This window comes from Oncorhynchus masou, chromosome 33 (genome assembly GCF_036934945.1).
Source record: "Oncorhynchus masou masou isolate Uvic2021 chromosome 33, UVic_Omas_1.1, whole genome shotgun sequence".
Classification (NCBI taxonomy): Eukaryota; Metazoa; Chordata; class Actinopteri; order Salmoniformes; family Salmonidae; genus Oncorhynchus; species Oncorhynchus masou.
The window spans coordinates 600,122-616,315 of NC_088244.1; the positions used below are offsets into that span (position 1 = coordinate 600,122).

The 16,194-nt window shown below is 45.3% G+C and overlaps 1 protein-coding gene across 1 annotated transcript in view; it reads left to right on the plus strand.

The window, feature by feature from the left end:
* The window catches only part of LOC135527667 (filamin-A-like), a 64,450-nt gene that overhangs the window by 10,532 nt on the left and 37,724 nt on the right, over window positions 1–16,194 (plus strand). Inside the window, 3 exon segments of the mRNA XM_064956154.1 lie at window positions 4,156–4,631; window positions 15,845–15,951; window positions 15,953–16,094. Of these exon segments, the coding sequence (XP_064812226.1) occupies window positions 4,262–4,631; window positions 15,845–15,951; window positions 15,953–16,094 (619 nt within the window). The 5' untranslated portion in view covers window positions 4,156–4,261.

The window sequence follows — 16,194 nt, forward strand, 5'->3', positions numbered from 1 at the left end:
TAGCCTGAATCTGAGATGGCGCCTTCATTAGCTAGATTCTGAGATGGCGCCTTCATTAGCTAGATTCTGAGATGGCGTGTTCAGTAGCTAGATTCTGAGATGGCGTGTTCATTAGCCTGATTCTGAGATGGCGCCTTTATTAGCTTGATTCTGAGATGGCGCCTTCATTAGCTAGATTCTGAGATGGCGTGTTCATTAGCTAGATTCTGAGATGGCGTGTTCATTAGCTAGATTCTGAGATGGCGCGTTCATTGGCCTGAATCTGAGATGGCGCGTTCATTAGCCTGAATCTGAGATGGCGTGTTCATTAGCTTGATTCTGAGATGGCGCCTTCATTAGCTAGATTCTGAGATGGCGTGTTCATTAGCTAGATTCTGAGATGGCGCCTTCATTAGCTAGATTCTGAGATGGCGCCTTTATTAGCTTGATTCTGAGATGGCGTGTTCATTAGCTAGATTCTGAGATGGCGTGTTCATTAGCCTGAATCTGAGATGGCGTGTTCATTAGCTAGATTCTGAGATGGCGCGTTCATTGGCCTGAATCTGAGATGGCGCGTTCATTAGCCTGAATCTGAGATGGCGTGTTCATTAGCCTGAATCTGAGATGGCGCCTTCATTAGCTAGATTCTGAGATGGCGCGTTCATTAGCTAGATTCTGAGATGGCGTGTTCATTAGCTAGATTCTGAGATGGCGTGTTCATTAGCCTGATTCTGAGATGGCGTGTTCATTAGCTAGATTCTGAGATGGCGTGTTCATTAGCTAGATTCTGAGATGGCATGTTCATTAGCTAGATTCTGAGATGGTGTGTTCATTAGCTAGATTCTGAGATGGCGTGTTCATTAGCTAGATTCTGAGATGGCGTGTTCATTAGCCTGAATCTGAGATGGCGTGTTCATTAGCCTGAATCTGAGATGGCGCGTTCATTAGCTAGATTCTGAGATGGCGCGTTCATTAGCCTGAATCTGAGATGGCGCCTTCATTAGCTAGATTCTGAGATGGCGCGTTCATTAGCCTGAATCTGAGATGGCGCGTTCATTAGCTAGATTCTGAGATGGCGCGTTCATTAGCCTGAATCTGAGATGGCGTGTTCATTAGCCTGATTCTGAGATGGCGCCTTTATTAGCTAGATTCTGAGATGGCGCCTTCATTAGCTAGATTCTGAGATGGCGCCTTCATTAGCTAGATTCTGAGATGGCGTGTTCATTAGCTAGATTCTGAGATGGCGTGTTCATTAGCCTGATTCTGAGATGGCGTGTTCATTAGCCTGAATCTGAGATGGCGTGTTCATTAGCTAGATTCTGAGATGGCGTGTTCATTAGCCTGATTCTGAGATGGCGCCTTCATTAGCTAGATTCTGAGATGGTGTGTTCATTAGCTAGATTCTGAGATGGCGCCTTCATAAGCTAGATTCTGAGATGGCGTGTTCATTAGCTAGATTCTGAGATGGCGTGTTCATTAGCTAGATTCTGAGATGGCGTGTTCATTAGCTAGATTCTGAGATGGCGTGTTCATTAGCTAGATTCTGAGATGGCGTGTTCATTAGCTAGATTCTGAGATGGCGTGTTCATTAGCTAGATTCTGAGATGGCGCGTTCATTAGCTAGATTCTGAGATGGCGTGTTCAGTTGCTAGATTCTGAGATGGCGTGTTCATTAGCTAGATTCTGAGATGGCGTGTTCATTAGCTAGATTCTGAGATGGCGCGTTCATTAGCCTGAATCTGAGATGGCGCCTTCATTAGCCTGATTCTGAGATGGCCTGTTCATTAGCTAGATTCTGAGATGGCGTGTTCATTAGCTAGATTCTGAGATGGCGTGTTCATTAGCCTGAATCTGAGATGGCGCCTTCATTAGCTAGATTCTGAGATGGCGCGTTCATTAGCCTGAATCTGAGATGGCGTGTTCATTAGCTAGATTCTGAGATGGCGTGTTCATTAGCCTGAATCTGAGATGGCGCCTTCATTAGCTAGATTCTGAGATGGCGCGTTCATTAGCCTGAATCTGAGATGGCGCCTTCATTAGCCTGAATCTGAGATGGCGCCTTCATTAGCTAGATTCTGAGATGGCGTGTTCATTAGCCTGAATCTGAGATGGCGCCTTCATTAGCTAGATTCTGAGATGGCGCCTTCATTAGCTAGATTCTGAGATGGCGCCTTCATTAGCTAGATTCTGAGATGTTGTGTTCGGATAAGATGCTTGAAGAGGTCAGTCATGTGTGTTTGTGAGGCAGAGGTCCCAAGCTTGCGCCATGTATGGGCCAAATTGTTAGGAAGTGTTATTTGCTAAGCAAGCAGCCCATGTATGTTCTATGTGTGTGTCTCCATCTGTTGCTAAGCTCTGAGGCCAGCCAGTCAGCAGTAGGAGAGAAACAGCTCTAGAGGAGAGGGTGGCCAGTCTGCAGTAGGAGAGAGACAGCTCTGGAGGAGAGGGTGGCCAGTCTGCAGTAGGAGAGAGACAGCTCTGGAGGAGAGGGTGGCCAGTCTGCAGTAGGAGAGAGACAGCACTGGAGGAGAGGGTGGCCAGTCTGCAGTAGGAGAGAGACAGCTCTGGCGGAGAGGGTGGCCAGTCTGCAGTAGGAGAGAGACAGCTCTGGAGGAGAGGGTGGCCAGTCTGCAGTAGGAGAGAGACAGCTCTGGAGGAGAGGGTGGCCAGTCAGCAGTAGGAGGGCGACAGCTCTAGGCTTGAAATGGGTAATTCAGGGTTTCCAAACTCACCCCCCTGCATCCTGGGTGCATGTTATGGATTTTCCCCTAGCCCTACACAGCTGATTAAAATAACCAACTCATCATTAAGCTTTCATTATTTGAATCAGCTGTGTAGTGTTAGGGCAAAAAACAAAACGTGCCCCTGGGGGGAGGAGGATCTAGTTTGGGAAACACTAGTCTATTTGACTGAACAACCAAAAACAAACACATTTACATACAGTTGAAGTCGGACATTTACATACACCTTGCCCAAATACATTTAAACTCAGTTTTTCCACAATTCCTGACAATTAATCTTAGTAAAAATTCCCTGTCTTTGGTCAGTTAGGATCACCACTTTATTTTAAGAATGTGAAATGTCAGAATATTAGTAGAGAGAATGATTTATTTCATCTTTTATTTCTTTCATCACATTCCCATTGGGTCCGAAGTGTACATACACTCAATTAGTATTTGGTAGCCTTTCAATTGTTTAACTTGGGTCAAACATTTCGGGTAGCCTTCCACAACAAGTTGGGAGAATTTTGGCCCATTCCTCCTGACAGAGCTGGTGTAACTGAGTCAGGTTTGTAGGCCTCATTGCTCGCACACACTTTTTTAGTTCTGCCCACAAATGTTCTATGGGATTGAGGTCAGGGCTTTGTGATGGCCAATACCTTGACTTTGTTGGCCTTAAGCCATTTTTCCACAACCTTGGAAGTATGCTTGGGGTCATTGTCCATGTGGAAGACCCATTTGCAACCAAGCTTTAACTTCCTGACTGATGTCTTGAGATGTGGCTTCAATATATCCACATAATGTATCCTAGAAAGCATGATCAATGAGTCTTCAGTAAACCAGAAATCACTGTTGATCTTCTGGTTTAATAAGCTAAATAATATGTGTGTATAGATATATACATACACGCATACATTATATATATATACATATACACACATACACATATATCATGTTTCGCTTATTAAACCAGAAGATCAACAGTGATTTCTGGTTTACTGAAGACTCATTGATCCTGCTGTGTAGGATAGAATACCCCGCAGCTCTTATTCGCTTGGTGTTCTTGTTCATTACAAGCTCTTGGTTTGGGAGTGTCTCGTCAGGCATACATACCATGCACGCCCATCCCATGTTAACTTGATCTGTCTGCATGAAGTGGGAAATCTGCATTTATTTTCAGAATATTTAGGAAACTGGTTAAATGATCTTGTTTTGTGATAGGCTATACTTCTGGTAACATGAGTACAGGCCTAATCTTATAATTGCAGTAATTTGCCAATGAAGGGAATTGGAGTTTATCTACCCCAATCCTCTGTATAGTTTCCAGAGGCGTCACCAGCGGGACAAACTTAACTCTCATGGAGTTTTCTGTTCTTATAAAACTCTAGAAATACACAACTCCAGGCGATCCATTCTTTTCACTAGTTCTCATTCCTCTCTTTCTTTTATCCCACAGCCACAAACCTAAGCACAGCAGCGAGAGAGAGAGAGGGAGCGGTCGTCCAACAGACTCCTCCTCTAAACCCCAGCCAGTGAACAGAGAGAGACCCGACGGCATAAAAATGAGTGGTTCCCACCTCCGCCAACACCAGTCGGCTCAGCCTGCATTCAACGCCCTTTCACCGGACAAAGAAGCAGACATGCCTGCTACAGAGAAGGACCTTGCCGAGGACGCGCCGTGGAAGAAGATCCAACAGAACACGTTCACCCGCTGGTGTAACGAGCATCTGAAATGCGTCAACAAACGAATCGCCAATCTCCAGACGGACCTGGGCGACGGGCTGCGGCTGATCGGACTCCTGGAGGTGTTGAGCCAGAAGAAGATGTTCAGGAAATACAACCAGCGGCCCACTTTCCGACAGATGCAGCTCGAGAACGTCTCGGTGGCACTCGAGTTCCTAGACAAGGAGAACATCAAGCTGGTGTCCATAGGTGGGTCAGAAGGTTCTACCGTTATATCATGCTGGTGTTGATAAGTGGGTGTCTTTAATTCAAGTGTAGCCTACCCTACCATGTAGGTGGGTGGAACCGTTAAGCTACTATAGACTATAATAACGCTCTATAGTTAAACCTACTGTGGTCTACGTTACATCAAGCTGGTGTTCATTAGACGGGTCAAAAAGTTACTATAACTATGCTAATCTATTGGCCAAGGTATTAACATCAAACTGGGCAATTCCATACTAGTGTGATCCGAAAATATTTTTGGTATCAGAAGCTTTCTGGCAATTCTTATAGACACTTAATTGGGAGGAATGATGTTTGATGCATTTTACATTTGTAGCACAAACCATTTTTTGAGAACCATGGTGAAATGGTTCTCTTATACCTATATGTGCCTCCTGTAAGATTATGGAGTTCTGTCCCATTTAATATCACGCAGAACTACTGAAGTAGGGAACATTTCATATTGCAAATGAAATGAATGATATTGAAAGTGTAATATAAACCCAAGGTAATGAAAGCAAAAAAGTGTAACAATTATCATATTGTAAATTAATGCAAAAAATGTTTTTGAAACATTTCCAATGATATTGCAATCAAAATCCTCCCTGTCTGCAATCTTCTACCTCTGGTCATGTTCCCGTGACTGTTGGTCGCGTTCCCGTGACTGTTGGTCGCGTTCCCCTGACTGTTGGTCGCGTTCCCCTGACTGTTGGTCGCGTTCCCCTGACTGTTGGTCGCGTTCCCCTGACTGTTGGTCGCGTTCCCCTGACTGTTGGTCGCGTTCCCCTGACTGTTGGTCGCGTTCCCCTGACTGTTGGTCGCGTTCCCCTGACTGTTGCTGTTTTTTTTGTTGCTGTTGCTAGTTTTTTCCCAATTGATTCCAGCAGCAAACCACCTGGCATCCCACTGATGGTTTGCCTCTGAAGCTAAGCATGGCTGGTCCTGCTCTGTCCCTGGATGGGAGATGGACTGATTAAAGGCCCAGTGTAGGAGATGGCCGTCCTGAAAAGATGTGGAAGTTTGTATCTGGCCCTTGATCAGTTTGCAGTGCCTGTGGTTGAGCTAATGTTGTTCCTAGACGGTAGGCTAGATGCTACGGTAGGCTAGATGCTACGGTAGGCTAGATGCTACGGTAGGCTAGATGCTACGGTAGGCTAGATGCTACGGTAGGCTAGATGCTACGGTAGGCTAGATGCTACGGTAGGCGGTAGGCTAGATGCTACGGTAGGCTAGATGCTACGGTAGGCTAGATGCTACGGTAGGCGGTAGGCTAGATGCTGCAGGTGGTCGGGGGCCGGAATATGATTACAAATAATTTGTAGACTGCAAATTGACTACCACAAGCCCAAACAGATATGTTTGCCTAAAACATAATAATTTCAAACCTGGCTTGAATTTGTATAGGATCATCTCTTTATTTTCTGTGGGAACAGATTTGCTTAAATTAAAATCACTTGGAGCTGATTTCCTAGTGTTTTGCGTTTTTCTTATTTCCAACAATGAAAATTCCACACAAAAAAATGTATTTATTTTTTATAAACTTGGTGTTTTGAGTCCTGATTGGCTGACAGCCGTGGTGTATCTGACCATATACAATGGGTATGGCAACTTACTTGTACTGCTCTAATTTGGTTGGTAGCCAGTTTATAATAGCGATAAGGCACCTCTGGGAGGGGGGGGGGTTGTGGTATGTATATTTACCACAGCTAAGGGCTGTTCTTGGCATAACACAACGGCTTTGACTCATTATTCTAACGGCTCCTGTTGAGTCACATGATCCATTCTAGAGATGAGAGGAGTGGCGACATCCCTCCTTGTTTCACTTCCTCCTTTCACGTGAAGACCACACCCTTCCATCTAACCAACTCTCCCTTTCTCATTCTCTCAAGTTTTATTATTTCTATGTACGGGATGCACATGGTTTACATCGGCAGACTGTTGTCCAACCAAATGCTTACTTGCCGGTTCCATCTGGACAGTGCAACAACAGGCCATAATAAAAGCTAAGAATCGTTGTAATAAGTCTGGTCGCAGCAGTTGTGATGTGTGGTGGTCAGTCGGTTCAACGGTTCAGCAATCTGATGGCTTGTAGATAGAAACGGTCTCTGAGCCTGTTGGTATTGGACGGTAAGGGAGTGAACAGCTTGGGTGTGTGGGGCCCTTTACGATGCTGCAGACCTTCGTCAGGCTCCGTTTAGAGTGTCCTGGATGGGTGGGAGTGACGTTCTCGGCTGTCTTCATTACCCGATGAAGGGCCTTGCTCCGCCCACAACTGCAATTCCCATAGGATGCTCTCGACGATGCAGCGGTAGTATTTGGACCTGGAGCAGTATGCTGACTTTCTTCAGCCGCCCTAGGAAGTAGAGTCCTTCGTGACGCTCTACTGCAGTCCCGTTTACGTGGATCGGGCATTTTCCCTCCGCTTCCTGGAGTCAACCATTTTGCTAAGGTTGAGGGAGAGGTTGTTGTCCTGACACCACAATGCCAGTTCACTTACCTCCTCCCTATAGGCTGGCTTGTCGTCGTTGGTTATCAGGCCTACAACCATGGTGTCGTCAGCAGACTTAATGATGGCGTTGATGTGCGGTCGAACAGGGAGTACAGCAGTGTGCTCTCTTTCTCTCTGTGTTAATATATAAGACAGATTTATAAAATGTATTTCTGATTTTCCATAGCCTAAATAATGTAAATGATCATTAGGTAGAGCCCTATAAAATCCTTTCTTTCCCAAATTCCATTGTTTTTCCAGGATTCAGTTTCAGGTTTTTGCTCTCAAAGTCACACTTTTGGACAACACTTCTCTATATAATTTCTCCCTCTACCATCTCTTTATACTCTATTTCTCTCTACTCTCTCTCTCTCTGTCCCTCTCATTCCTCTGTCCCATCTCTCCCTGACATCGTAGCTGGGGGTATTTATATAAAAAGCAGCACGATCAATGAGTTGGCCTGGTAAAAGATACTATATATACAAAACTGTGGACACTCCATCAAATGAGTGGATTTGGCTATTTTAGACACATAGTTGCTGACAGGTGTATGCAATCCCCAGCACACAGCCCTGCAATCTCCATAGACAAACATTGTCAGTAGAATGGCCGTACTGAAGAGCTCAGTGACTTTCAACATGGCACCGTCACAGGATGCCACCTTTCCAACAAGTCAGTTCATCAAATGTCTGCCCTGTTAGAGCTGCCCAGGTCAACTGTAAGTGCTGTTATTGTGAAGTGAAAACGTCTAGGAGCAACAACGGCTCAGCCGGGAAGTGGTAGGCCACAAGCTCACAGAATGGGACCGCCAAGTGCTGAAGCACATGGCACTCAAATCGTCTGTCATCGGTTGCAACACTCACTACTAAGTTCCAAACTGCCTGTGGAGCAACGTCAGCACAAACTGTTCTTCTGGAGCTTCATTAAATGGTTTTCCATGGCCAAGCAGCCAAACACAAGCCTAAGATCACCATGCGCATTGCCAAGCGTTGGCTGGAGAGGTGTAAAGCTCGTCGCCATTGGACTCTCTGGAGTGACGAATCACGCTTCACCATCTGATAGGCCAAATCTGAGTTTGGCGAACGCCCCAATGCATTGTGCAGTTGTGGGCGGCGCAATTCCCGTACCAGGCCGTGGTGCAACCGTTCAGGATGCTCTCGACGATGCAGCGGTAGTATTTGGACCTGGAGCAGTATGCTGACTTTCTTCAGCCGCCCTAGGAAGTAGAGTCCTTCGTGACGCTCTACTGCAGTCCCGTTTATGTGGATCTGTCATAATGTCTGTCAGTTAGACGCGCCGGTGGCACAGCGGCAATCGGTTAGCTGGTTGTATGACACACCACCTATACCACTTAACCTGTTGGCGCGTGTGATAGTTGTTTTTGTGCAGCATGTTCCATAAAGCAGTGTCAGTTGATGTCTCTGTCTGAGCCAGAGGAATGTGGGTGTGTGCAGGGGTGTTTGGGTGTGTTTTCCACCCTCCCAATTCTATTTCACTTGGCCTGCGTCTCCTGCGTGTGTGAGGAGACGCAGTGATGAACAGTGCATATTTAAACAGCACAGGCTAATCTGTCAAACACATGATTCTTAAATGTCATTTCCAATTCTCTCCTCACAAATGTACTTGGACACCTAAGAGGCACAGATGAGTCTTAGTTTACACCTGTTGACATCCTGATTTTCTGGAGGAAGCTGAGGGTGCTCAAGCTCCACTCCTTTGCTCTACGTGGGATTTTTGGAGTAGCGGACATCCTTTTGCTACCATGATATCCTCGCTAGGCCCACTTCCATTCACAAGGGGGCGATAACAAAGTATTTATTTTCATTTTGTGAAAACAAAATTCTCCTTCCCTTGCTAGTATTAGTTAGGCGGCAACCTGGCTAGTTGGCTTTGGCCTTTTTAGCTAGCTTCCCACATCTCAATGTGAAATCAGATTTTATTAAAAAAAACAATGTGCCCTGGCAAATATTGTTCTACTTGCTGGGAATTTAAAACATTATCCCAGTTTGATATGTTGCTTGTGTCATTCCCATATAGTCTAAAAGTAGAACGTCATGTTTTGGTCGTGGTGAAAAAAAGCACATGGCTAGCTAGTTGGCTACAGTAGGTTCTACCATTCACAATAGCCTCATCACTAGTTATGACTTCTAAACACAAACCTAAGAATTCATCAAAGGGTTTGTCTTCTCATTTATTGTGAAAGGTCTTGTTGTATTTTAGCTTCCCTCATCTCCCATGTGATAGAATCTGATTCATCAGACAAATATTATTCTACTTACCAGTGTAACCTACAACATTATACTGACTTGATTATGCTGCTTCAAAGTATTCCCATATCAGCTAAACATAAAATCATTAGTTTTAGCCAGGTTTTCCTTTCCATTACGATCTGTTACGCCTAGAGTAACGGTATCACTTATAAAATAAATACATGGGGGGGAAATCAATGCAAATTAGGTTGCTTATTTAATGCGGTCTTGGTTTAGCTTGGCAATCACGAAGTTTAAGTGATTTTGAATTTGATTCGCTTTCTACATCGCCATGTGAAATACTCACCAGGGCATTTTCTTGTATTATACATCTGATTATCTTTCTACTTTAACCTACAATGTTATCCCAGTTTGTTGCTTCAATGTATTCTCTCATATCAGCTAAAAATAGGTAATCGTGTTTTGGTCACGGAGAAAAAGCCTGTTTTTACAAGCAGCCTATAATCACTAGTATTACTTCTAAACAACATTCATGATTTTTTTTTTTTTTTGGGGGGGGGGGGGGGGTTGTTTAATCAGTCGCTGAGATTCTATTTTCTTATTATTGCAAAATGGGCTAGTCGGATGTATAGCATATAGATTAGATCAGGGAACCAAGCCAACCTCCTCGCCTACACAACACTCCCCCCCCCCCCCCCCCCATGGCGACGGAAGGGATGATACGGCACGTTACTATTCACTTGGCACCGGAGTACGGCGAATGGCAGAGCGCACTACAAGGAGCTGCCCCTTTTGTGACAACCACGCTGCGCTCCATCGGCTGTTTGCATGTTCTGTGGAGACTCTCTCTCGTGTGTTCCTCTACTTGGATCAGGTGAACAACTCCCTGGAAGGAAGAAGCGTTATGATATTCTTGCAGAGGGGGGGTGTAGGGCTGGGAAATACCAGGGACCTCACAATACGATAGTACTGAATTTAGGTGGCGATATGTATTGCTATTCTCAGTTTTCTGTAGCGATTTGATACTGGGGTTTTGTTGGGATTAGATGTCCCAAGCCTATTGCTCACCATATGTCTGCTGCAGAGGGACACGAGCCACGAGGAGAAAACAACACGTTTTGATCAGTCATGGAAATAAGTGCTGAAATTTGGCTCCCTATTTAAAATAAGACTGGACTTTTGGTGTAGATACAATACAGCCAACTAACGCAAAAATAGTCTTGACATTGTCAACACGATATATTGTCAAACATGCCTGAAATGAAATATTCCCCCCCAAGTCCCTAGCAGAGAGGAGCATTCTGTAATGGATTACATGGAGCTCTTCCTGTTTTCTGCTCATGTATCATAACTTCCTGTCTGTGGGCATGGCCACCATACTGTTGGCATGAGTAATCAGTTGAGAAACTTCAGACTTTTTTTGTAAGCTGTCTGACATTTTGGTCAATTGCGGTGTTCGGGCTCCCGAGTGGCACAGTGCTCTAAGGCTCTGCATCTCAGTGCAGGAGTTACTACAGACACCCTGGTTCGAATCCAGACTGTATCACAACCGGCTGTGATTGGGAGTCCCATAGGGCAGTGCACAATTGACCCAGCGTCATCCGGGTTTGGCCGGTGTAGGCTGTCATTGTAAATAAGATTTTGTTCTTAACGGACTTAATCTTAATCTCTGCTTTCAGTTTAGTTTAAATGTTCTCTCCATCACTAGTTTAAATGTCTGCAGATCACACAACCAGTCTTCAGTTTGAACCTAGGTTTAATCTAACCTCCTAGCTCAGAGCTGTTCAATTCCAGTCCTGGAAGGCTGACTACAAACTGTCCAAGGGGAAAGCTTCAAGTTCCTCGGTGTACACATCAATGACAAATGACATTTTCAATGGTCCACCCACACAGTGTGGCGATTTCATTTGGTCCTCAACACACAGCACTTCATTCAGGATAAATGGAGTTATCCCTGAGTTGGCCTGCCCCGGAGCAGGTTAGTTCTGAATGCAGGACAAATGGCGTTATCCCTGAGTTAGTTATCCCTGAGTTAGCCTGCCCTGGAGCAGGTTAGTTCTGAATGCAGGACAAATGGCGTTATCCCTGAGTTAGCCTGCCCTGGAGCAGGCTAGTTCTGAAGGATTCGTTGCCATAGAAATGTACCTGGCTAAAAGGTGAGCCACATTTTGTGAAATCAGAGTTGACCAAAGTTACATGGCGAACTCCTCGAACCTAGAGGGCTCTGATAGTTAATTGCACGCCCCTGGTGTCCCAGGTCTGCATTAGGCCCTGATTGGAAGGAGAGGATGAAAAGCAGAACTATTTTGGCCATCCAGGACCAACGTTGAACAGCCCTGTGTCTGCTGGAGCTATGTGGTGGGTGTAGACGTAGTTGGGGCCTATTGGAGCTCATGAGGAATCTGTGCCAACAAGCCCATTGTTACTATACAGCATGATGCATTGTTGAGAAACATGTCCTTTAATTCTTTGTCTTCCATTGGTTGTGAGACACACAGCTCTAACCCATGCGCTCGGCCAGAAGCCTACATTACTTTGTTTTTGTATCGGGGTCGTCGTTCCCAGAGTGGTGCACAATCAGTGCTGCTAATTCTGGTAGCACCCTGCTAGCTTTAGTGGGGAGATGGACCGGGACCCAAAATGAACACTCCAACTTCATGACCAATGCTAGGATCTTATTGGTTGAAGCCATGTAGCACAGACCACTCTCTCTCAGCCAATCAGAGCCAAGCTCTTTGAGCTGTAAAACATCCCCATTCTTCCCACTTTCCTCTCCTCCATCGTCCGTCTGTAATGTGAGCCCTGGTAGGACTGGGAGGAGAGGGGGAGGAATGGGTGGGCGGATCGCAGTCAGTTTGGGTCTTTCCTTTTAAGGCAAAAAACAAGGAACTTTTCCAAGGGGGGGAGTGGAAGAAGCATAAAGTGCAAAAGGAAGTGCAGCGAGTTGTTGTAGTGCTGCCTGCGTGTTAGAGGATAGGAGTTAAGCCAACTGTTACCCCAGAGTTAGTCAGGTTTGGGTTGTGACTCATGTATGCTCACACTGACAACACACAATACTACAGGAACAAACATTTGACCAACTGGGGACATTTTGTTAGTCCCCACAAGGTCAAATGTGATTTCTAGACGGTTAAGGTTAGAATTAGGAGTTTGTATTCAGGTTAGGTTTGCGGTTAGGGAAAATTAGGAATTTGAAATGGGAATAGATTGTGTCCCCAGATGGTTAGTTCTACAAGTGTGTGTCAGTGATAAGGCCAGTGTGGAATGTCTCATTTCCTCTGGGTGTTCTGTCTGGGAGCTGTGGTCACTGCGACCCCACCCACCCCTTTCCTCCTCCCCAGTCATGACTCGACTGTGTTTTATCACACTTTTTAGAACATTAGCAAAAACACCAAAACCACACTTTTGGAGGCCAAACAATGGCACAAAATGCATACCATGACGTTTTCACATGGAAACAACGCTTGATTTTTCTATGGCCAACCATTCGGGATAATTTGAATAACTCTCAAACAGACAGTGAATGGGGAGGCTAACCAAAGATTATAGATATACTAAGAAGATACACAGGTCTCCACCCTAACAATGGAAACGGTTGTCCACACAGCGGCACGGCAGACTTCCTAGCTCCCACCTATCCTTCCTTCGGATTGGTGGATACAGGTCATTATTGTAATCCCTTTTTGAAAATTCGATGAAGGTTGTTGCCATCAACCGCCTGTATTAAATGGCGATACTAGTCGCCTTATGCCATGAATATGCATAGCAATCTCGTAACTCCAATAGTGTTTTTTTTTTCTCAAAGTTGCCGGGATGTCGTAATTGCTGTATATCAGTACACTCGTAACATGTTAAGCATTATAACTTCTATTCGATAAAATAGCATGTAGAAAATAAGCACTATATATATATTTTTTTAAACCAAATGCGACACAAAATAATGCCACCTGCTGGTGGGGGGGATAGACTTTTCAACAGAGTTGGGCCTCTCTTCCACTCTGGGCTAACTAGCTAACAGACAGTGAATGGGGAATGCTAACAGATGGGGAATGCTAACAGGCGAATTGACAAAACAAACATGTATTTCTTATCTGTTCCATCATTTTCCTTCAATTTGCTCGAGGCTGAATGCATTCCCCCTCAGGAGACTGAAAGGATTTGGCATGGGTCCTCAGATCCTCAAAAGGTTTTACAGCTGCACCATCAAGAGCATCCTGACTGGTTGCATCACTGCCTGGTACGGCAACAGCACTGCTCGGCCTCCGACCACAAGGCACTGCAGAGGGTAGTGCAGTGTGTACGGCCCAACACATCACCAGGGCCAAGCTTCCTGCCATCCAAGACCTCTTTACCAGGCGTGTTGGCGGAAGGCCCTAAATTGTCAGACTCCAGCCACCCTAGTCCTAGACCGTTCTCTCTGCTACTTTACTGCAAGCGGTACCGGAGCACCAAGTCTAGATCCAAGAGGCTTCTAAACAGCTTCTACACGCAAGCCGTAAGACTCCTGAACATCTAGTCAAATGGCTACACCGACTGCGTTGTCCCCCCCCTCTACGCTGCTGCTACTCAGTTATTATCTATGCATAATACTTCTACCTACATGTACATCGACACCGGTGCCCCCGTTCATTGACTCTGTAACTGTACCCCCTGAATGTACCCCTGCTACTGTTATTTACCTCCTTTTATACAATAATAGCTGATCTGCATTCACTCAACTGTGAATGGTCCTGGCGCAATCAAAAACAAGTGTTAAGGGAAGCCAGTTGCGATTTGGCTTCACACCTATCACATCAAAATCCAAATGTCGTTGAATTGTTGTATGGAGATATTTGGACTTGTGGTTTTACTTAAGTCATTGGCCAGTATGGAGAATTAACAGTGATTCTGATACAACCATTAATTCATACATTGTGCCTCTGGCCTGAGAGAATGAAAGTTAAATATGTAGAAGGCTAATGTTAACTAGCTGTCTAATCGTTGCCCATGAAATGAAGCTTAGCAAGCAAGTATTTTAGCCAGGTAGCCTAGGACGACAACAACTAAAGCTTGAAGAGATAGGAGGATGGCATTTCTCTACAAGTAGAGTGAGTCAACATGTTTATTCTACCTGCACGCACACCGAAATCAGAACCATGAATAGCCACATGCTATTTACCTTGCTTTGATTGGACTAAATAATATTTTTTCATATAATTTAGTTGTCACTGTATTAGACTAAGCAGAGGAGATTTGATGCTGGAATAGTGGAGGCAGCTCCTGTTTCCTTTAACTCTCCGGTGTAGTAAATCGAGAGTTAGTCTGAAAATATGTGAAACCTTACCTTTGACCATGCTGTAGGACATCTATCTGTTGCATGCTTTATGGACTTAACTAGACAAGGTTGCTCTTTGGTTTTGTGATGAACCCCAGGTGTGGTTGAATTTATTCTGCCACTGTGTCTTGTTATTGTCTCAGCCTTTAGGCCTGTATGTCAAGGCATATGAACTTACCGGTGATAGAGCAAACAGGTTGTACTATGGCCTTTTTTCTGGCTTTGCTTCCCCAGTGATTTTTATCCACGCACTGTTACTGAACACAGTCGATGGGGAGGTGAACTAGCTAATGGACAGTGACTTAGGGGGGGCTATTCAGAATTTCTCACATTCCTCCAGCAGAAAATGGCTTCCACGTACTTTGTTTCTTGTGTGTGCATTTCCCCCTTTTTGGTTGTAAGGCTCGTACGACTGTCCTGCTTAATCTAATGTTGGTGTCATACCAACAACTGCATCAATCAACTGCATTGTACTTAAATCTTCTTAGTTAAACTTCAACCAGTAAAATGGCTCTTTGGCTAGCTTTGCTTCCAGTCCATGTCAATGAGTGTTAGCATTCTAGCTAACAATTGCTGAATTCAAAATTGTTATTTTGCAACATTCACAACCAAATATAATCTTAGCGACTGTTTGCGCAATATTCAAAACAACATTGTAAACCTATGAGAACTGTAAAAGGATTACAGGAGGATTCCACTCATGTGTTCTGGCTTTCTGTGTCAGACACGCACCGACACAACAAAAGGAGGATTCTTGTCTCCTGGATTGTGTTGCCTCAGCATTCCTCCAGCAAGCACCAGCATGTGAGGAGCGCCATCTTTATGGAGTTTTAACTCAGGCTGTGCCTTCTCCCTGTCCTGGGGGCTTGTTTTTATCACACCACCCTTAGGACCTGATGAGCAATTACCCCAATCCTGTGTTTGCGTGAAGACGTGTGTGGACTGGTCTGTGGTTGCATCACTCTTGCGCTCATCTCTGATCTCCCAGTCACCAATCCAACCCCCACCCTCTACAGCTCTTCTCCAACAATCTTCATCCAACTTTACTACTCCAATCCTCATCGAACACCACCCTCTACAGCTCTTCTCCAATCCTAATCCAACCCCACCCTCTCTACAGATCTACCCCCCCCCCCCCTCCCTTATCCTAGATCTGCATATTCATATATTACTGTCTCTCCTCCAGACTCCAAGGCCATAGTGGATGGTAACCTGAAGCTGATCCTTGGCATGGTGTGGACTCTGATCCTCCACTACTCCATCTCCATGCCCATGTGGGACGAGGAGGAGGAGGGGTGACGGCCAGCAGAAGACCCCGAAACAGAGACTTCTGGGATGGATCCAGAACAAGCTACCAGAGATCCCCATCCACAACTTCAGCAGAGACTGGCAGAGTGGCAGAGCACTGGGGGCACTGGTCGACAGCTGTGCTCCGGGTAAGTCAGGGGTTAAAGGTCGGAGGGTAAGGGGAGGGGGGTGTAGATAGATGGGTAGTCACAAGGGGCTTGTTTCAAAGACCCAGTAAGCATTGTCGTT